This window comes from Pyrus communis, chromosome 17 (genome assembly GCF_963583255.1).
Source record: "Pyrus communis chromosome 17, drPyrComm1.1, whole genome shotgun sequence".
In the NCBI taxonomy this organism is placed as follows: Eukaryota; Viridiplantae; Streptophyta; class Magnoliopsida; order Rosales; family Rosaceae; genus Pyrus; species Pyrus communis.
In genome coordinates this window covers 21,645,490-21,667,311 of record NC_084819.1, presented here as the reverse complement: position 1 = coordinate 21,667,311, position 21,822 = coordinate 21,645,490, and the positions used below count along the sequence as shown (strand labels likewise).

At 37.2% G+C, this 21,822-nt stretch overlaps 3 protein-coding genes and 1 pseudogene across 3 annotated transcripts; all 4 read right to left on the bottom strand.

The window, feature by feature from the left end:
- Positions 1-7,847: 7,847 nt before the first annotated feature.
- Positions 7,848-8,630, bottom strand: LOC137723755 (protein TIC 20-II, chloroplastic-like; annotated as a pseudogene).
- A 514-nt stretch (positions 8,631-9,144) lies between these two features.
- On the bottom strand, positions 9,145-12,063 carry LOC137723756 (uncharacterized). Its single transcript, XM_068462947.1, has 2 exons — positions 11,492-12,063; positions 9,145-9,651 (listed from the first exon to the last, which is right to left on the bottom strand). The coding sequence occupies exons 1-2, from the start codon at positions 11,990-11,992 to the stop codon at positions 9,589-9,591; spliced, it is 564 nt and encodes a 187-aa protein (XP_068319048.1). The 5' UTR covers positions 11,993-12,063; the 3' UTR covers positions 9,145-9,588.
- A 787-nt stretch (positions 12,064-12,850) lies between these two features.
- LOC137722574 (uncharacterized) lies at positions 12,851-16,083 on the bottom strand. Its single transcript, XM_068461608.1, has 2 exons — positions 13,887-16,083; positions 12,851-13,094 (listed from the first exon to the last, which is right to left on the bottom strand). The coding sequence occupies exon 1, from the start codon at positions 15,946-15,948 to the stop codon at positions 13,924-13,926; it is 2,025 nt and encodes a 674-aa protein (XP_068317709.1). The 5' UTR covers positions 15,949-16,083; the 3' UTR covers positions 12,851-13,094; positions 13,887-13,923.
- Positions 16,084-16,789: 706 nt separating this feature from the next.
- On the bottom strand, positions 16,790-21,770 carry LOC137722399 (glutamine--fructose-6-phosphate aminotransferase [isomerizing] 1-like). Its single transcript, XM_068461390.1, has 11 exons — positions 21,278-21,770; positions 20,113-20,285; positions 19,910-20,021; positions 19,195-19,340; positions 18,939-19,103; positions 18,454-18,805; positions 18,107-18,357; positions 17,914-18,028; positions 17,526-17,781; positions 17,273-17,441; positions 16,790-17,043 (listed from the first exon to the last, which is right to left on the bottom strand). The coding sequence occupies exons 1-11, from the start codon at positions 21,510-21,512 to the stop codon at positions 16,960-16,962; spliced, it is 2,058 nt and encodes a 685-aa protein (XP_068317491.1). The 5' UTR covers positions 21,513-21,770; the 3' UTR covers positions 16,790-16,959.
- Between the last annotated feature and the right edge of the window lie 52 nt (positions 21,771-21,822).

Below are 21,822 nucleotides of genomic sequence, written 5' to 3'. Positions count from 1 at the left end.
TTATTTTCAGTTTTTAGCTTAAATATTCTACTAAGTATACATTTGTTGCCCAATAAATCAAAAAACGGCTTCCAAACAAGTTATAAAGTTTTCTTTAATGGTCTTAGAAAATATTTCGCAAAAATAAAAATTTGCATTTTTGACCAAAAAAACGTGGGTTAACACTCACGATTTTTAGTCGTTTTACCAATTCGTACATAAATCATCGTTCAATCTATTTGTTTTCATATTCGCCTCACCGTGAAATTTTGAAAATTAAGGTAAGACTTTCCGTTGAGATTCTTGAGGGTGGAACTCCATTTGACAATGTTTTGGTCCTCACTATTGTATTTTTCACTTATTTTTTTTCAGTTTTTGGCTTCAATATTCTACTAAGTATACATTTGTTGCTCAATAAATCATAAAACCGCTTCCAAACACCTTATAAAGTTTTCCTTAATGCTCGCGGAAAATATTACCCAAAAATAAAATTTTGCATTTTTGAACAAAAAAACGTCACGATTTTTAGTCGATTTTACAATTTCGTACATAAATTATCGTTCAATCTATTTGTTTTCACCTTCGTCTCATTGTGAAATTTTAAAAATTAAGATAAGACTTTCTGTTGAGATTCTTAAGGGTGGAACCCCATTTGACAATGTTTTGGTCCTCACTATTCTATTTTTCACTTATTTTTTCAGTTTTCGGCTTAAATATTCTATTAAGTATACATTTGTTGCTCAATAAATCAGAAAACTGCTTCCAAACACCTTATAAAGTTTTCCATAATACTCGCAGAAAAAACTTTGCAAAAATAAAATTTTCATTTTTGACCAGAACATGGGTTAACATTCACTCATTTTAGTCGATTTTGCAAATTCGTACATAAATCACCGTTCGGTCTATTTATTTTTAGCTTCACTCAATGTGGAATTTTGAAAATTAAGGTGAGACTTTTCATTGAGATTCTTGAGGGTGTTTGACAATGTTTTGGTCCACATTATTGTATTTTTCACATATTTTTTCTTTTTTTCAGTTTTCGGCTTAAATATTCTACTAAGTATACATTTGTTGCTCAATAAATCATAGAACCGATTCCAAACACCTTATAAAGTTTTCCTTAATCCTCGCGGAAAATATTTTGCAAAAATAAAAATTTGCATTTTTTGACAAAAAAAAACGTGGGTTAACACTCACGATTTTTAGTCAATTTTACAAATTTGTACATAAATCATTCGTTCAATCTATTTGTTTTCACCTTCGCCTCACTGTGAAATTTTGAAAATTAAGGTAAGATTTTCCGTTGAGATTCTTGAGGGTGGAACCCCGTTTGACAATGTTTTGGTCCTCACAATTCTATTTTTCACTTATTTTTTTAGTTTCGGCTTAAATATTCTACTAAGTATACATTTGTTGCTCAATAAATCATAAAACTGCTTCCAAATACCTTATAAAGTTTTCCTTAATGCTCGTGGAAAATATTTCGTAAAAATAAAAATTTTCATTTTTGACCAAAAAAATGGGGGTTAACACTCACGGCTTTTAGTCGGTTTTGCAAATTCGTACATAAATCACCGTTCAATCAATTTATTTTGACCTTTGACTGAATGTGAAGTTTTGAAAATTAAGGTGAGGCCTTCCATTGAGATTCTTGAGGGTGGAACCCCATTTGACAATGTTTTGGTCCTCACTATAGTATTTTTCAATTACTTCTTTCAGTTTGTGGCTTAAATATTCCACTAAGTATACATTTGTTGCTCAATAAATCATAAACCTGCTTCCAAACACCTTATATAGTTTTCTTTACAACTCGTGGAAAATATTTCACAAAAATAAAAAAAATTCATTTTGACCAAAAAAACGTGGGTGCTCACAATTTTTAGTCAGTTTTTACAAATTCGTGCATAAATCGTCATTCAAACTATTTCATTTCAACTTCGCCTCACCGTGATGTTTGAAAATTATAGTTGTACTTTCCGTTATATTCTTGAGGGTGCAACCCAATTTTAACAATATTTTGGGCTTTCGACTTAAATAGTCTACTAAATATACATTTGTTGCTCAAAAAATCTTAAGTTCGCTTCCAGCTACCTTATAAATTTTCCTTAATGCTCATGGAAAATGTTTCACGAAAATATAATATTTGCATAAATAAAGGGTTAACACTCACAATTTTTTGTCGGTTTTTACAAATTTGTACATAAATCGTCATTCAAACTATTCACCTTCGCCTCACCGTGAAATTAGAAAATTATAGTAATACTTTTTGTTATATTCTTGAGGGTGGAACCCCATTTTAACAATGTTTTGGACCTCCCTACTACACTTTTCACTCATTTTTTTAGTTTTCGATTTAAATAGTCTACTAAATATGCACAATAAATTGTAAATCCACTTCTAAATGCCTTCTGATAATTTTTCTTAATGCTCATGGAAAATATTTCGCAACAATAAAAAATTTACATTTTTGACAAAAAAGTGGGTTAACACTCACGCGTTTTTTTTCTTCAGTTTTTACATATTCGTACATATATCATCGTTCACACTCTTTATTTTCACCTTCGCCTCCTTGTGAAGTTTGAAAATTAAAGTAATACTTTCCGTTAATATTGTTGAGAGCGGAACCCCATTTTAACAATATTTTGGGCTCACTACTTATTGTATTTTTCACTTATTTTTTCAGTTTTCGGCTTCAATATTCTACTAAGCATACATTTGTTGCTTAATAAATCATAAAACTGTTTCCAAACACCTTATAAAGTTTTCCTTAATGCTCACGGAAAATATTTTGCAAAAATAAAAATTTGCATTTTTGACCAAAAAAACGTGGGTTAACACATACTCACGATTTTTAGTCGGTTTTACAAATTCGTACATAAATCATTCGTTCAATCTATTTGTTTTCACCTTCACCTCACCGTGAAATTTTGAAAATTCAGGTAAGACTTTCCGTTGAGATTCTTGAGGGTGGAACCCCGTTTGACAATGTTTTGGTCCTCACAATTCTATTTTCACTTATTTTTTTAGTTTTCGGCTTAAATATTCTACTAAGTATACATTTGTTGCCCAATAAATCATAAAACGGCTTCCAAACACCTTATATAGTTTTCCTTAATGCTCGCGGAAAATATTTCGCAAAAATAAAAATTTTCATTTTTGACCAAAAAAACGAGGGTTAACACTTACGGCTTTTAGTCACTTTTGCAAATTCGCACATAAGTCACCGTTCAATCAATTTATTTTCATCTTTGCCTAAATGTGAAGTTTTGAAAATTAAGTTGAGACTTTCCATTGAGATTCTTGAGGGTAGGACACCATTTGACAATGTTTTGGTACTCACTATAGTATTTTTCACTTCTTTCAGTTTTTGGTTTAAATATTCTACTAAGTATACATTTGTTGCTCAATAAATCATAAACCCGCTTCCAAACACCTTATAAAGTTTTTCTTAAAACTCGTGGAAAATATTTCACACAAAAAAAAAAAAAAAAATCATTTTTGACCAAAAAAACGTGGGTTACACTCCCAGTTTTTAGTTAGTTTTTACAAATTTGTACATAAATCGTTGTTCAAATTATTTCTTTTCAACTTCGCCTCACCGTGATGTTTGAAAATTATAGTAATACTTTCCGTTATATTCTTGAGGGTGCAACCCAATTTTGACAATATTTTGGGCTTTCGACTTAAATAACAAAAGTCAACACTTTGTCTCAAAGGGTATTTTCGTAAATTTGCCTTTTTAAAATTATAAAAATCATAATAATTGGGGACGGATCGTTACATTCTTGAGGGTGGAACTTGTTTTTCACAATATTTTAGGCCACATTATTATATCTTTCACTTACTTTTTAAGTTTTGAACTTAAATATTCTACTAAATACACATTCTATTGCTCAATAAATCGTAAAACCGCTTCCAAATGCCTTATAAAGTTTTCCTTAATGCTCGTAGAAAGTATTTTGTGAAAATAAAAAAATTTGTTTTTTTTCACAAAAACACGTGGCACTCACGGTTTTTAGTTGGTTTTAAAAAGTTTGTAGTTAAATCATCGTTCAATCTATTATTTTCAACTTCACCTCCTCATGAAGCTTTGAAAATTAATCTAAGACTTTACGTTGGTATTCTTGAGGGTGGAACCCGATTTGACGTTGCTTTGGGCCTCACTACTATATTTTTCACTTATATTTTTAGTTTTCGGCTAAATATTCTACTAAATATACATTTGTTGCTTAATAAATCATAAAATCGCTTCCAAATGCCTTATAAACTTTTCCTTAATGCTCACAGAAAATATATCAAGAAAATAAAAAATTTGTATTTTTCACAAAAAACGCGGGTTAACACTCACGATTTTCAATTTGTTTTGCAAACTAATGTAAGACTTTCCGTTGGTATTCTTGAGGGGGGGGACCCGTTTTTCACAATATTTTAGACCCTACTACAATATTTTTCATTTCCTTTTTTAGCTTTCGGCTTAAATATTCTACTAAATATACATTTGTTACTCAATAAATCGTAAAACCACTTCCAAATGCGTTATATTGTTTTCCTCGATGCTCACAGAAAATATTTCACGAAAATAACAAAATTTACATTTTTTCACAAAAAACGTGGGTTTACACTCATGGTTTTTCAGTCTCTTTTGCAAATTCGTACATAAATCATCGTTTAACTTATTTATTTTCACCTTCGCCTCACCGTGAAGTTTTGAAAATTGATGTAAGACTTTTCTTTGGTATTCTTGAGGGTGGAACTTGTTGTTCACAATATTTTAGGCCACATTATTATATTTTTCACTTACTTTTAAGTTTTGGACGTAAATATTCTACTAAATACATATTCTATTGATCAATAAATCGTAAAACCGCTTCCAAATGCTATATAAAGTTTATCTTAATGCTTGTAGAAAGTTTTTTGCGAAAATAAAAAATTTTCTTTTTTCACAAAAAGATGTGGGTTAACACTCACGATTTTTAGTTGGTTTTAAAAAGTTCGTAGTTAAATCATCGTTCAATCTATTATTTTTAGTTCTGCCTCCTCGTGAAGCTTTGAAAATTAATCTTAAGACTTTACGTTGGTATTCTTGAGGGTGGAACCCGATTTGACGTTGCTTTGGGCCTCACTACTATATTTTTCACTTATTTTTTTAGTTTTCGACTAAATGTTCTACTAAATATACATTTGTTGCTCAATAAATCGTAAAATCGCTTCCAAATGCCTTTTAAAGTTTTCCTTAATGCTCACAGAAAATATTTCAAGAAAATAAAAACTTTGCATTTTTCACAAAAAAACGTGGGTTAACATTCACGGTTTTTAGTTTATTTTGCAAACTAATGGGAGACTTTCTGTTGGTATTCATGAGGGTGGAACCCGTTTTTCATAATATTTTATGCCTCACTACTATATTTTTCACTTACTTTTTAAGTTTTTGGCTTAAATAGTCTACTAATATACATTTGTTGCTTAATAAACCGTAAAACCACTTCCAAATGCCTTATAAAATTTCCTTAATGCTCACGGAAAATATTTAACAAAAACAAAAAATTTGCATTTTTGACAAAAAACATGGGTTAAAACTCACGGTCGTGCAACCTGGTGGCGCATATGCCATTTTCCTGTCTCTTTGCGGGAGTGTCCTTCAAGGGGACGGCGTCGCTGGCTTCGCCTTCGGCGAAGAAGAAAAGGTTAATGAGTAGGTAGCCTTCGTTTTCGACCTCAACACAAGGGTAAGTACTATTTCCTTATTAAACTTTTTCCTTTCATGACTGAATCTTCTTCTTGCTAACATGCTTGTTATCCTTTCATCTTTTTGACATGCCTTGTTCGTGCACTACTAAGCACTCATGTGGTTCTTTAAGGAGATGAAGCAGAGCACCAGTCACGAGCAAGCCTTTGGCGTAGATGAAGAAGGCCTTGAAGGCTAAGGAGCGTGAGCTTGGGTCGTCAAGCCAAGCGGATGAGGCTACCAATTAGGACAACGCTCAGCTAAAGTGGATTGAATAACTTGGGAAGAAGCTGAGTGAGGCTGCCTCCAGCAAACTCCAAGTTGTTTTTGAGTTAGGAGAGGCCAAAAATGCCATTTAGGCCCTTCGCTGCCGAGGGGAAAGGGGGGCGATGAAAATGACACCATGTCTACCAGCAATTTGGACATGGATGATTTTTTGGCACTCCTGAGGTCGTCAACTTCTCCACCTGCCTTCGCCTCCAACTACATGAAGTTTTATAAGAAGTTGAAGGTGGCTCACCTCGTCTATGATCTGGATATCGGGTGTGACAAAAAGGAGAATGAGGGCTCCAAGCAGACGGAGCTGAGGATAAGGTTCTTGTGGTACAGGAGCCCGCCACCATAAACCTTGCCGCTTTGCAAGTTTGCAACTCTCCGAGCTTACTGCCGAGCTTGGCCTTGAGCCCGCCAACGCCCATCCAGCCGACCCCGAGGTCAACCCTTAAAAGCACGATGCCCTAGCCGCCTATAACTTACCAGACTAGTCCCTCTTATTTAAGCCACCAGTGTTGTTTTCCTTTTAATTTTTCAAGTTGCAGACCAATTTTTTCACTTGGGGTGGTAATAATTTCTTATTTGGACAATGCCTTATAAGTCGTTATGTTTATCATATGAAGTATGTCTTTTATTTCTTAACGTGGTGTGGTTGCTCGACGAAATATGGATTAATTTTAACATGACACTGATAAGTAAGAAAACATGGGTTCTTTTATCAAGAAAAACTTGCTTGAGTTAAAAGAAGAATGTTATTGATCCTGGGGCAATCTGCTTGAACTAGTCTCACGCCTCCACTAAAGGTGGTCAGGAAAAGATGACACTTAGTGGCGTCGCTATTTTCCCGACCTTCCACGACATAGATGAAGCCGTTTAGGTGGTCGTACGGATTGGTAAGTCCTTCATAACTTTGCATCTTGAAAGCCCGAGTGTCACCGCTTATTGGTTCATCGAGTAAGGCTTCAAAGCACGGGAATGCAACTTCCCCTTCTGAGTAGTCTGGATTCTTGGGTCTGGAGGCCTTTTCTATACCCCCCCAACCGGTCCTAAACGTTCTTCATTTCGTCGCCCATCACATCTCAAAGTGTGAACCGTAAGACGGGGCGGCTCTAGGGTTCTCGTTTGAGTTATGGATGGCTGGCTCGGCAGTTTACGCCTCATTTTCCCAAGCGTCTTCCTTGGTTTATGACTTCGCGAGCATCCTCACCCCTACTTCCAACGTCTAAAGAGAGGTGATGACCCACATGAGTTGGGTCGCACGGGTGGTCCACTATCGAGAGTTGTTTTCTATCCTCTCGTTGGTCTGGGTGATCTGCTCCAAGAGTTCGGCATGCTTCTCCTAAGAGAGACTGTTCTGGGCATGAAGGAGGTTTCCCACCTCATTCATTTCCCCCATGCCAGCTAATATGTTCTCCATCTTCTCCCACAAACTAGCTAGCATGGCCTTTTCTACTCTCCTTCCTCGCTTACTAGCCCCTTATAGGCCATTGGATAGGGTTTTTTCCTTCATCATTCTACTTGTCGTGTTTCTCTGCGAGTGTGTCTGACGGTTCGCCAATGGGCGTTCTTAGAACTACTTGGTAAAAAACTCAACCAAATTACGTTGAAGGGACTGGAACTTCAAATATCAATCCCTTGACCTCTTAATTAATTAAGTTGCCAAGATAAGAAATGCACCACCAAACAAATCAACAGACCAAAATTGGATTTGAAATTGGTTTCACAATGGAGCAAATAAAATTATGAAATGAAATTATACAACACAAATGCCATACCTAAATTGGTACAAGTTGATTTTTTCAAATGAAAACTAATGAAAATGGTTTGAAAATTTTGATTTTTAACGATAAGGATAAAAAAAAAGGTAAAATGAATAGTACCAAGATTGACTTTTTAATGTAAAAATGTGATTTTTCATTAAAGCAAACAGTACCGAGAGTTTTTTTTGTTAAAGTTCTCTTTTTTCAAAGCTGCCGACCAGCGGCATCAGCAACGAAGGGCAGGTACGAAGTCCGACCCAAAATACAGCTAACCAAACCATAAACGGAGTAAAAAGACGCTGACGAAAATACCATTATGCCCCCATACCATGAGCTTGTACCCTAACCCGGACTGAAAATCCTCTGGACGAGCAACGGCAGCACCAACACCACGTCCAGTATCACCGCCTATATCGCATTGAACTGCACATAATGGTTGAAGTTTGGGTTTTTAACGATGCCTAAGTAAAGGGCGAAGAAGGCCATGAAGTTCGACTAAGGGTCAACAACAAGATCAAGGGTTCCAAGAGGAGACCCAATTTGGTAAATTGCACAAACAAGTAGCGATCGTACTAGAGGGAGTTGAAGAAAGGAAAGGTGTAAGCGACGGCAGAGATCAACCGATCTGTGGCGGGGGTTGGGTTTGGATTTTTGGTTGACAAATTGAGGAAAGGAGAGTGACCAGGCGTACAGGGTTAAGGGGAAGGCGCGCCAGCAGAAGGAATGTAAGATTTGGGGATTAAGGTTTTAGGGGTGGTGGAGAGGTGGAGGAGATAGGCCATAACCACTAGTTGCAAGGTTTGAGTTGCGAGTTGCTTTGTGTCGTGTGTTACAGAGTGAGAGAGTGAAAGAAAGATTGAGCAATGGGCTTGGATATTTTAATAGTCACTTTATTGGGCCAGTAATTGAGGCCCAAGTTGAGCCCAAGATTCACTAATTCAACAGAGACCAGATTAATTAAGGCCCAACTTATATAGAAAGAATTTACTGCCATCATGGAATCCCGGTCTAATCATAAAAAAAAACTTATACATAGCAATGTATTATTAGACCGAAACGCCACATAGTGGTGACCTGCTTTATGTAAGTCATTCTCTTCTAGTAGAGATGAGCCCAACGAACACAATGTGGTACAATAATGTTGACTCCTATAATACTAAATTTTAATGCCATAAACTGCCAAATAGGCGACCGCAAGCCAACAATGATCCCCGCTTTGCAAGGTGGGTGGGGGGCGTCTACTGTAGCCAGCCTTACCCTTACTTTGCAAACACAAAATTCATGCCATAAACTGCTATGTTACAAAATTTTCAGACTTGAAGCTACAAAATGTACGGACATAAAGAAATAATATGCAAAACAAAGGAAGGGAAAATGCAAACATATCATGCCTGCTGTAAGAACTAAAAGAACTAAAAACCTCAACATATATTATCACAAAAGAAACTCAATACACAACTCATGCCATTGTATCTATAATATGTAAACTTAAAATGATATAACAATTGACATAAATTTCAAGAAAACTAGTCACCCAAAACCAACCACCCGATCCCATCCCTCCCTGTCTCACCCTACTAAATGTATAGATCCTTTAAACTTCATTTTCTCTTCCATACTCTCTCTCGTCTTTACCAAAATTGTTCTAATTTTCCCCACAAAGACACAAGTTTCAGGCCAACATGTACATACATACAGCATAGCAAGCAACCAAGCACACATACATAAAGCTTAGGACCTGCCAAACTAGAACCTTTGACATCCACTTCAGAGAAAAGAAGACCCAACAAGAGCTTATAAAGTCCCCCAAGTTGATTGAGTTAACTTCAATCATATCTCTGCCTGCACAACCTATGAATCGGCCCTCAGCTCACTTTTCCGACCAACTCGATACCCAAGATTCAGTGATTCATTCTGCACAGTTTTTATTCAACAACTTTAGCACCAGCTCAATTAGACACAAAAAAATTTACTTGAAAGCAGTACTAAGAAAACATCGACCTGCGTGATAATTAGTGACATTACATAATCCATAAAAGCAAGAATCAAGCCATAAATTTAGACGCATCCACTCAGAACTATCACATGCTCTATATGATAATCTCGTCTACCAACAGTTGACACGGTAAGAGAAGAATGATATTTCTTAAACAACACAAAATATCAGCATAGAGAAGTTCAATTGAAGAATAAATAGAATAGTATGGGTAAGTACTAATCCGGACAAAGATCGAAGTGCCTCAACCAATTGATACTGCTTGGGTTCGCAATAATGAATCCTTGCAATTGAAGACTAGTTGAAAATCTTAAAAGGAAACCAAGATAACATCACCAGACAGAAAAAAAAGAATTATATAAAAAATAAAAAAATAAAACACTTGAAATTTTAAAAGAAGAGTATATTCATGTAACGTATCGGCTCCCAAGAAATTTGTCTCGATAAAAATTCCTGTAATGTTAGTTTTCTGTCGCACAAAGATAAGTATACAATTGAAAATAATTAAACCTCAAATATTGTCCTATACTCAATGAATATTGAATAATACATAAACCCTAGGCACAGGCAGTCAACAATCAGAGCAACAACAAAACTTTACGAACCGTTAGAAGCTACTGAGAATGTATTAAATGATTTCACAAGAATGAAATCTTCAGCATGGATTTAAAACACAATTGAAGCTACCGAGGATGTATTTACCTCAACTGGACATAAAACACAGAGAAAGGAGGCAAAGCAAAACCCAAAAAATTAATAGGGAAGAATGTGCCGCATATTTAACGCAGGAATCAAGCGTGTCCCAAAAGCTCCAGTTACTAAAAGAGTCAACAAAAACTTCATACGCCGTGCTACGCAGAGTTTGTGAGTTACGTGAAATTCTACAACCCACCATGTTCCACTAAATTGAATCCCTGTAGACTCGTGTACACTTTACCGTTTGATGAGTCCACCACCACCACCGCTTATACTACTACCACCAACACCACACATGATTGCTCGCCACCATTTCGGATATTGGAAGTTTGAAACTAATAAAAACGCCCATAAATCAGATCACTAAGGTATCGTTTGGTAAACATGATTGGATTGGATTGGAATGGATAAGACACTATTTTTAAAGGTATGCTGAAAAACGAAATGAAACAATTGTGAGCAATTTAGAGGTAGGAGAAGGATTACTCAAGAAGAAAAGTATTCCATTCCAATCCTTCCCAAAATGGGAGGATTAGATGGGAAAAGTTTTCTTTATGTCTCCTCTTCTAATCCCCAGGCCTCACAATGAAAAATCATTCTCATCTACCTTCAATATGCCTTGAAATTCGAGGGTTATCCCTTTCAATCTAATCCTTTCTACCAAAATGAGCCCTAAAATGCTCATGAGAATCCATACAAGTCTATTACAATCCACTACAATCTATGATAAAAGTTTGTCACAATAAAATCCATATAGAATTCACTCAAAGTCCATGTGGAGTCCATGAAAGTCAATTGAACTCCGTCAAAATCCTTTTAAAATCTCAACTGAATACACCCGCTAAACCTAGGGGTTGGTCAGTGCCGAGTTGTCCCCTCCTCACAAATTGTTTCAACCTATGAATTATGCGTGTTCTATCTTAACTAATGAATGAATTGAGAAAGCATAACATAGTTCCTAAGCAAAACATAATTAAACCATAGTAAATCCTAAAATTGGAAACCTTAATCAGATCAACAAAACCCCAGGACACAAAATGAAGCAGATTATAAGAAATTTACCTCGAACGCGGCAGGATTGAAGTTGGGATCAGAAGGGTCAACGGCGGTGCAATCAGGCGGCGATTCGAAGAGGGAGAGAGAAAACTGCTTGTCAACGACGCCGACATCGAAATAAATGAGGCCGGAGCTGGGCACATCGACTCTGATCCCCTTGACCGGAAACCAGAGGAAGAGCTCCTGAGCCGACACGCCCGATAAGTTGGCGATTCGGCCGAAAGACAGAAAGCCGGAAACGTTAAAATCGTAGAGCACCTGGTTCTCGAACTTGGCGTGACAGGGCTGCTCCAGCAACACTCGGAATTCTCCGGTGGTGGCGTTGAGAGAATAGTCGGTGATGCCCTTGGGGAGGAGACCAATCGGCAGGCCCTGTTTCCGCAGGTGGTCGTAGATGCTGGACGACGGAGTTCCGCTGGCGGGGAGGGGGAGGAGGAACGCAACTACGACAAGGCAGAGGATCGAGACCCATATTTCAGAATTTAGGGATTTTGGAAAAGAACCCATCTTTCCTTCTTACCCCTTGTTCTGTGATTCCGGGTGAGATAGAGGAGAGAGAGAGCTTCTGTTTGTGTTTGTTGATTGGTTCTGATTGTTTAAGGTTTTGAGGGGTTTTTTTATTTTTTTATATTTTTTTTAAAAAACTAATAAAAAAAAGTTTGAAAATTTTGAGTTTTAACGATAAGGACAAAATAAATGATAAAATAAATAATACTAGGTTTGACTTTTTAATATAAAAATATAAATTTTTTATTAAAATGAACACTACCGTTGATTTTTCGTTAAAACAACCTTTGTATTTTTGTGAGAGGAGGAAGTTAAAAGAATGCAGGCTGGAATGGATTGTTATTTGGGTTTATTGGTTAAATGGACTTTCACCACCGTAATACAAGAAGAAGCCAACCTCCTAATTAGTTTTCATCATTAACAAACACAACAAAGAAAAATGATTTCACTAACAAATAACAAATTATTTTGGCGTGTGAAAAGGAATTTATGAAACATAATTTCTCATGACTTTTCCTGAAGAATATAAAATAATTTTACTATTACCATGTTTTGTAAAAATAGAAAAGTCTACATAAAAAAAATCTCGAGACGAGTTAATATTTTTATTTTTGTGGTATTTAATGAAAATAATATTTGTCGTAAAGACTTGTGATTAATGTTAAAAATCTGCAATAAAAGACGGGAAAGAAAGTGATTTCCCATTTCCATGCTCTATTTCCAACATACCAAACACAAGCAGGTGTATCGGGAAGAAAAATGGTGTGGAGATCACTTGTGAAAACGTAAAATAAGAAACTTTCAATTTGATTGTACTGAAAACTTCCAACAAACACAACACATGAACAAGATGATACATAAGAAGAAACCTTTGGCAGCCGCACATCGTCGAATAGCTGTATTCAACAACTGGAAAACAACAATGATGTAGTTTATTCAGATTTCTAAAACCTAAGTTTACATAAAATGCAAAATCAAAAGGTGACAGTCTCAATCACCAAGTCTTCCCTTTAACTTGTTCTGAAGCGGTTAGCCTCTGCTATGTTATCGACTCAACAAAACCCTCGAGATACTTCATCTTCTCAAAATTCTAGTCCTCCACCTGTGGACATGAAAACCAATCATCTAACGCGTATGATTTCAACTGAAGTCCAAAATGATTCCATAACATTGAAGGAAATCACACACATGCAATGAAATATTTACCACCCAAATATATATATATATGAAAGCAAAATAAAATACGCCATTCTTTTGGCTTAAAATATCATGTGTATAAGACTAAGGCTAAGAATTCACCTAGCTAACAAACAGGAAGTCGTATAAAATGATTAAACGACCGGCATAGTTTCAATGAACACAACTTGGGCAAAGAAATATTATTTATTAGAAATGGATAGGCTTCTATACATAAGTTTATATATGTGTATGACTATGGTTCCCATCACTATACTCAATCATGGTTTTCTTCCAGTCTTGCTTTTCCTTTCCTCAAGCATAATAGTCTACGGTGTAACAGTGATAATATTCACCAGAGTTCAGAGTGCCACCGTCACACAGTTTCTCCTTCCAATGTCCTAACCCACTCAATGTTCCATACAATAGTACATGCCACCCAATGTATTATACTATCAGATTGTGTATCAACAACCACTTTCCCCAAAAAAAGTCTGACTTCGACCAACAACGTGCAATTTTGCTACAACACTCCATACACATAGTTATTGCTACTCTACAAGGCAATAACAATTTTTCTCAGTAACCACATCAGAGCTTTAAACCAATACAAAAACATACCATGCAAAAAAGGGAGAGGGGAAAGACAATATCAAACAACAAAGTAACAAACACTGTATGATATAAGCTTAAGGTTATAAGTTTGTGAAAGAATCACCTGTCTAATGCTCCAATTTAACTAGTGGTTCAGATCACTACTTTCCTTTTTTCTTCGATTTTACAGGTACCACCCCATATGCCATGAGCCTAGAAGCTGGTAATTTTCTTGCAGCTTGGTGACGCCTTCTTCTAGCACTCCTCGATTCTTTTTTACCACCATTTGAGTCCCCTACTTGTTCTTTCCCATGTTCCAGGGCACTCATTGATGATTGCCCTGTGGCAACCTTTGATAAGCTTGAATCCTTAGCTGCATCACTTATTCTCAGCTTCTTGCGATTCTTTTTATTACCCACATTTCCTTGTCTGAAAATCTCTTTAGCTTTCTGCTTTATCTCCATTCTCTTGTTGTTGGGTACCTTCCACTCTTTCTCTGTGTAAGGAGCAAGCTTCTTTAAAGACACATATTGATTCAACTCCTTTTCATCCATCGCTAATATCTCGGCAGTAGTCAAGCCATATCTATTAGGTTTTATTTTAGCATACTTGAATCTTGTCTTCAAGTCTCCAATTGTATCCTCATAATCCAACTTATAGTACTCATCCATCATCTCCTTCTTAGCTCTCTCCAATAAAGCTAATTTACGCTTTTTCCCTTGTTTATCTTCCTCACTCATTTCTTCTTCTTCTTCTTCCTCTTCCTTTTCTTTTACTTCCTCCTCCTCCTCCTCCTCCTCCTCTTCCTCTTCCTCTTCCTCTTCCTCTTCCTCTTCCTCATGGTCAAAAACATTTTCCTTTTTCCGCTTCAAAACCTTCTCCCTGGCAGCTAAGAACCCATCACTAGACCCAACAGTATCCCAACCTTTAGGAAGCCCAAGCAACTCATCCTCCTTATCAAAGTCCGGTTTCTCAATCTCATCATCCTCCTCCATATCACTATAACGCTCTAAGTCAGCATCCTCTGCCTGATAATACTCCTCACCAAAAGCCTTCTTCATCATCCGATCATATTCTTGGGGATCATATTCCTTCTCCAACTCCTTTGGATCAAATGTAGACTCCTCGCCCTCCTTAAGCCCCGCAATCTCCATTATCTTCTTAACCTTCTCGTCGTTCTCCTTCTTCTTCAAATTCTTCAAATGCCTCAACTCCTCCTCCCTCTCCAACCTTGCAATCTCCATCCTCTCCTCCTTGCTCTTCCTCTGCTCCTTCCTCGCCTTGACCTTCTTCCTCACCGACCCCTCAACTTGCCTGGAATGCCCCATAATCCGATCACCTGCATTCTCCTGGAACCTGTACTCATACTCCTCCTGCCTTTCGATCTCCATCTCGTCCTCGGACACCATCTCCAAATCCTCCTCCTTTAGCTCGGGATCCTTATCCTCCTTCCACAGCTGATCCTTAAAGAACTTCTTGAGAAACATAGCATTTTCATCCGATTCAGGGAAACACTCATCCAATGCCTTCTCATACTGATCATTATCAACAGTATCATCATCATCATCATCATCATCCCCCGCAGCATTCTTATTCTTCTCTATCAAAAACTCACCATCATCATCATCATCATCCTCCTCGGCTGCAGCGGCCTGTAAGAATTCTCTCCTTATCCGCTCTTGCTCTTCGTTGTAAACCTTACTGTTTTTATCAATGTTCTTGTCATCCTCCTCCGCCAGTTCCGGGCCATCCTCCATCAAATGCTTAGCATTAACATCTTTCAAGTACATCTTCTTCTTATTCTTTGCCTTTCCCTCTCCTCCATTGTTTCCAATAATTTCGGTTCCATCAGAATTAAACAAAACAACATCTTTGTTTTTCAAGATAGGGTCTTGCTTTTTTACCTTGAGCAGACCATCCAAAAATTCCAATTCCCTCTTCTTGGAATTCGCCACATGGACATAGTCGTCGTCCGATTCAAAATCTGGTTCAGAGTCTGAATCTTCGGAGGGGTCAGCCACGAGGCCTCGCTTCTTCAGTTCCTCGTAGCGTTGGAGCTCCTCCCGCTTCTTGTTGTGTTCGTACCTGCGAGCGAAATCTTCATTGATTTTGAGCTGCGGAACGTCGTCGTTTCCGTTTTCGTTCTCGGAGTCGCTTCCGCTGTCGAGTAGTTGAAGCCCGCCCATATTGTTTCCGCCGACTATCTGAGTGGCTGCTGCTTCTTCTTCCTCAATTAATTTCTATCTGAGTCGCTGCTGCTTCTTTTTCTTCAATTAATTTGGGGGCTGAGGCGGTGGCGGGGGTTTTTAGTATTTAGGGTTTCAGAGCATTCGACTCCACAAGCTTTGCTTCTGCTTGGAACTTGAAAAGGACTCCCCTTTTATATATTTTTTTTTATTTAGGACCGAAAATTATAAATTCCACTCGTTTCTTATTTTTGTTTTAAACTTTTGCTGGAGGCAAAATGAAAATCACTTTTATTTCTTCTCAAGGCATCTTAAGTGGAAATTTTAAAACACTTAGTACTACAATGTAGTGGTATTTCTGTTTACTTAAAATGAGAGATTTTAAGTTCGATTCTTCCAAATGCGAATTTGAATCACATTATTTCTAAACCATTGTGAGCTCGATTCTCACCAAAGACAAATCTGAACCACATTATTGTTAATTCATTGTTATGCCCATCCTTTTTTCTAGATAATATCGCTTTTTCAAAAAAAAAATTGAAATTTTAAAAAATTTTACTCGAAATCTCAAAAACCTATACAATCGTCCTTATGTTCCTAGCTTTGGAAAAAAAATAATTCTAATAATGCATATTATGACAGTTGGTATATTGGGTTATATTCCTGCAATTCAAAATAAATAGGATAGAGAAATCTGAAAAATAAGATGGAGAAATCTGAAATCATGTTAATAAAAGAAGGTAAACAAACTCGGTAGGAAGAGGGAGGAGGGTCAGGGCGGTTAGTATTGTTCCGACTTCCTAGTACGAAAAGATTTACAAAGCCGAAGACGTACAACCTCAGCAGCATCACACATTACCAACAGCATACATATTACGGCCTCGGCAAAATAATCTCTAAAAAATAAGGTGTTTTTAGCAGCATTACATTCCGCTAAGGTCCTAAAATCCTTCTTGGCATAATTTAGAAACGCACACAAGTATACTCAAGTATGTCCATCCTGAAACTTCTTTACTGCGTAGTCACGCTCTTCGCAAGATTCCGCGGCTGATCCACGTTAAAACCTCTTAAAACAGTGAGATGGTATGCCAACAGCTGCACCAGGAAGGAAAACAAAGATATCAGATGTACGTGGGAGATCAGACAAGTTCAAAGGAATAACTATCTATCCATCCATCTGTCTATACATTGAGTCTTACTATATACTTAAAAAAAGTACAAACAGCTTAGCATTAAAGTCCGGCATAAGAAGAAAACGCAGGACCTCCAACCCAAATACTGATAATACTTGCAAAATAAAGCCCAAAGAAAAATAGATAAATACCTGCAATGGAATAATATTAACCACGGGTTGAAGACAATCCTCAAGCTGAGGAACTTCAATCACTCGACAAGACCCCCCGGGGCACACTGATGCAGCATCTCCCTTCGAACACATTACTATGAGTCGACCTTTACGGGCACGAAGCTGCTGAATAACTGATTGCTGCTTACTGTAAATCACCACAGGTCGTTAATAAGAAAATCAGGTATGTTTTCAAAAGCATGTAACTGCTCCCAACTGTGAAAGGACAAACCTGAAGCAAGCATCACGGGTGGCAATCACAAATGTAGGGAGAGTTTCATCAACTAAAGCCAAAGGACCATGTTTCATTTCACCCGCTAGTATTCCTTCACTGTGCATAAGGGCCACTTCCTTTACCTTCAAAGCGCCCTCTAGAGATGTTGCGTAGTTGTATCCTCTCCCAAACACAAGAAGTGACTGATGAGCTATCAGTTCCTGTGCAAGATCCTTCATCATCTGATCAAGCTTCAGGACCTCTCTGACTTTGTCTGCAAAGAACGTAAAGGACAAACCGACAGAGTCATTTTGTAATAATTTCTTACAAGTTACTTCTTGGAAAACAGACTGACAAAGAAATGCACTGCAGTTGACATGGTAAGAAGAGAAAAACTGGAACTTACTTGGCAACTCAAATAAACCGTCAATTATAGCCTCTCTTCGTGCTTGATTGGAAATTGTGTCACCTCCTATAGCTAGTGCTAGCATAGCCATCACCACTATTTGACTCGTGTATGCCTGTCATGATGATGATAAGACAATCAATTTAAAACACAAAATCAAAAAAGCAAGAATAGAATAAAGTAACAAACTTACCTTGGTGCTTGCCACACCAATCTCAGCGCCAGCATTTATATGAACACCGCAGTGTGTATTCCTGGCAATAGCACTATCAACAGTATTTGTTATGCCAACGCATAATGCACCATTTTCTAACGCATATTCCAAAGCAATCAGAGTATCTGCTGTTTCACCAGATTGACTGACAAAGACAGCTGTATCTTCTCTGTATATAGGTCCTTGCCGATCCAACAAATCACTAGCAATTTCCATTGTGACAGGAATACCTATAATGTTTATATGTGCAGCAAACCAGAAAAGAATCAGAACTATTAAGTTATTAACAATCGGAAAATGATTTCTGACAGACAAAAAACACTGACCAGAAAGTTCTTCCAAGATGGGTCTTGCAGCTAAAGCAGCATTGTAGCTTGTACCACAACCGATGAAAACAATTCTCCTGCTTCGCCTAATTGTTTTAAGGTGATCCTTCAGTCCACCAAGGAGAACAGTCTTGGCTTTGCAGGAACCTCCACGTAAAAGCCTCCCCCTCATTGTGGTAGTCAAAGATTCAGGCTGTTCATGAATTTCTTTCTGCATATAATGTTTGTAACTCCCTTTGTTTATTTGTTCAACCTCCATCTCAAGAATGGACAACGCTCGTTGTACTGATGCAACTCTTGAAAGTCCACCATGCTGTCCTTTATCAAACTTCAGGATAGAAACACCTCCATCCTGAAACAATCACCACAAAGAGGAAAAAACAAAAAAAACTTATATGAATACAAAGCTCAAGTTTCCCCAAGCATCATGCCAATATGGAACTGCCCCATTAAAACATAATAAAAGACAATACTCAAATAAGTACCTTCAGATGTACCACTTCACCATCCTCAATCACCAACACCTTTTTAGTGTGTTCAACTACAGCATTGGCATCACTGGACAAAAAGAGTTCTTTAGCATGTCCACTTTTTGAAAGGAAATTATCATCGTGAAATGCTGATCCACCGCTAGCATTTTCGTTAAATTCCTAACAGAGAAACAATAGCGTCAATGCAAAACTATAGTGGGCACTTAAAATTAGCCAGAATTGTGAAACATTAATTCCAAATGAAGCATACTTTGACACCAAGGAGCAACGGACTGCCACGCTTGCAAGCAATCAACTCATTTGGATAATGCTGGCTTTTAAAAATCAGGGCATATGCACCTTCAAGATGCCTCATAACCTCAAGCACAACTTGACTAAATGTGATAGTCTGGTCACCTGAAAAATAAACATCACACTCTAACATCACCCTAGATTGTGATTTAAGATTTATGTGAAACAGTAAAAAGTATTCAAACAATTCAATCAAAGGAAAATGCAGTTTATCAGTACATGCAGAACACAATGATTGGCCTTATACTGCCCCCAACAACAGTAAAATGAACTCATCCTAAAAAAGGAGGAAATAAATAAATAATTGAGTTGATCTGTCCACTCCTATCCTACAAAAGCACTTTTCCTGCCTTGGCTACTATGTTTTTTGGGCAAATATGGTAGGAACATATGAGCTTCAGGGTGACAAAGAAGCTTCTTGCCTCTAAGAACAATTCAATAGACAAACTTTTTTAGTATTCCAGTAATAAGTTCTGTTCTAATTGACAAGCATAGAAGACAGTCAAAATATCAGTTCACAAATTCTGAAACGATAACTGAAAGTAACATAATTATATGTACTTTATAAATTGCAATTCTACATTTACAAATATAAATTTTGAACTCCAAATTGTAAGTTATACTTATGACTCAAATGTTTAATTACTTCTAATCATAATCATATATAAAATTACCTCCTCCTTCTTTAGCTTTATCATAAACATATTTGGCAAGCTTTGGAATTACTTCTGTGTCTGTTTCAGATTCAAAGGTGAATCCGTGCCGAACTAGTGATTCCTTTAAGGCCTGAAAAAGTAAACAAGGGTGTTTAATCCAGAAGCCAAAACAACAATCAAGAGAAACATAACAAGTTTCACCACAGAAATCTTAAACAAACCTCATAATTAGTGATGACTCCATTGTGAACAACCAAAAATTCATTTCCAGAACCAGAGCTCTGTGGATGGCTGTTCCTTGGAGCTGGCTCTCCATGAGTGGCCCACCGGGTGTGTGCTATTCCAGCATGGTGAGAGAAAGATTCTTCCAAACTTAAATCTGTTTCAGCAACCTCTGGATTTACAAAAATCAAAGTTAATTCTAGGAAATCGGGTAAAAAAAAGTGTGACATACACTACTATGAGCTTGAGGGGGGGCTAGAAAATTATTAAATGGATACAAGTTTGATATACAGTACAAGTATGTAATCAGCGTTCCATAAGCATTATATATAGGGGCACATTCTTAGTAGTGAAAACTCTTCAACACCCCCGAAACTTGAATTCAAACTCCTATTACCCATATTTATTTATGGTTTCAAGGGAAATGTAATTAGTAGTCCCCATAAGGTTGTCCGAGGACAAAGTGAGGTTGCACAATGTAATAAATGCATAAGAAGGGAAATACCAAAGAGACCGACGTTAAAGAAACTACTGCTAGATATAGAAACCTTTACGCAAAAAATGAAAAAGTTCCAAATTCTAAACCTTTGATGTGCTCTTTCTTTTTTGCATTCCAATTATCATTCGGTAGGTAATTATAAGCTGGCAATGTCTGCGCTACAAACCCCACCCCACTAACAACTTCACCAATCATACTTCATCGAAAAGGAATGAAACAGAGCTATTCAAACTACGACCATTACTACTGGGTTAACCCGCCAAATTAACCGTGACCACTTTAACTGGGTCAAATTTCGTTCCAAAAAGAGTTTACCGTTAATATTCTACACCATTTTCCCAGCAACCAAACAGACGTACAAACAAATTATCCCGACTACCAAGTTAACAACGAAACTTCATTGAAGAAGAATGAAACTTAATTGAAAAAAGAATGATGCAGAGCAATCCGAACCACGATCATTCTTACTGGTTTAACCCGCCAAATTAACCCAGACCAATTTTTCTGCGTCAATTTTATTTCCGAACAGAATTTAAATGTTAATTTTCTAAACCATTTTCTCGGCAACCAAACAGAATGCAGAAACAAACAAACATGGAAAAACAATAGAAAATTTGAGAATGAAAGGAGTTACCTTGGGATTACCAAAAAAAGAAAGGAGTTACCTTGGTAGACGGATTTGACGAGGGTCTCGATATTTCCCTCCTGGCGGAAAACGAGGGGGGGAGGCGGGGAAGATTGGGGGGTGTTTGGATCGAAGGAATAAGAACGGTCGATTGAAATCCCGGCGGAATCGTAGCCCCGGTATTCCAGACGCCTCAGGCCATTGAATAGCACCTGCAGAATGTAACGCCTCTCTCTGTTGACGTTGTAATTCAGATACGCAAATATCCCACACATTTCTGATTTCTCTCTCTTTCCTCTTCTCTTCTTCTTCTTCTGCGACTTGTTCTGGGTTTTAGGGAGAGAAAGAGAAAACGAAGGAAAGATCAACCGTTAAATTTGACCTTTGACTTTCTCTTGGCATTTGAATTTTTAACTTTATCGTGTTCGTGGGATCTGTAAAAATGGACTGACAATCTTCTCTCTAGAAGATTGAGACACCGCAGAATGCAGATTGCAGCTTGGGTGGGTGAATGTATGGTTGTTATATTGGAAACATCCCAAGGGTTATATTGTCTTTTACCTTCGCATCACTGTGTTACGGTGG

Coding starts and splice junctions, on each gene's coding strand:
- LOC137723756 (XM_068462947.1), bottom strand. CDS start 11,992: ATGGGTTCTTTTCCAAAATCCCTAAATTCTGAAATATGGGTCTCGATC. Junction 9,652..11,491: donor TCAATCCTGCCGCGTTCGAG/GTAAATTTCTTA, acceptor AAAACTGTGCAG/AATGAATCACTGAATCTTGG.
- LOC137722574 (XM_068461608.1), bottom strand. CDS start 15,948: ATGGGCGGGCTTCAACTACTCGACAGCGGAAGCGACTCCGAGAACGAA.
- LOC137722399 (XM_068461390.1), bottom strand. CDS start 21,512: ATGTGTGGGATATTTGCGTATCTGAATTACAACGTCAACAGAGAGAGG. Junction 18,806..18,938: donor GTGAAGTGGTACATCTGAAG/GTACTTATTTGA, acceptor TGATTGTTTCAG/GATGGAGGTGTTTCTATCCT. Junction 17,044..17,272: donor TTAATATTATTCCATTGCAG/GTATTTATCTAT, acceptor TTCCTGGTGCAG/CTGTTGGCATACCATCTCAC.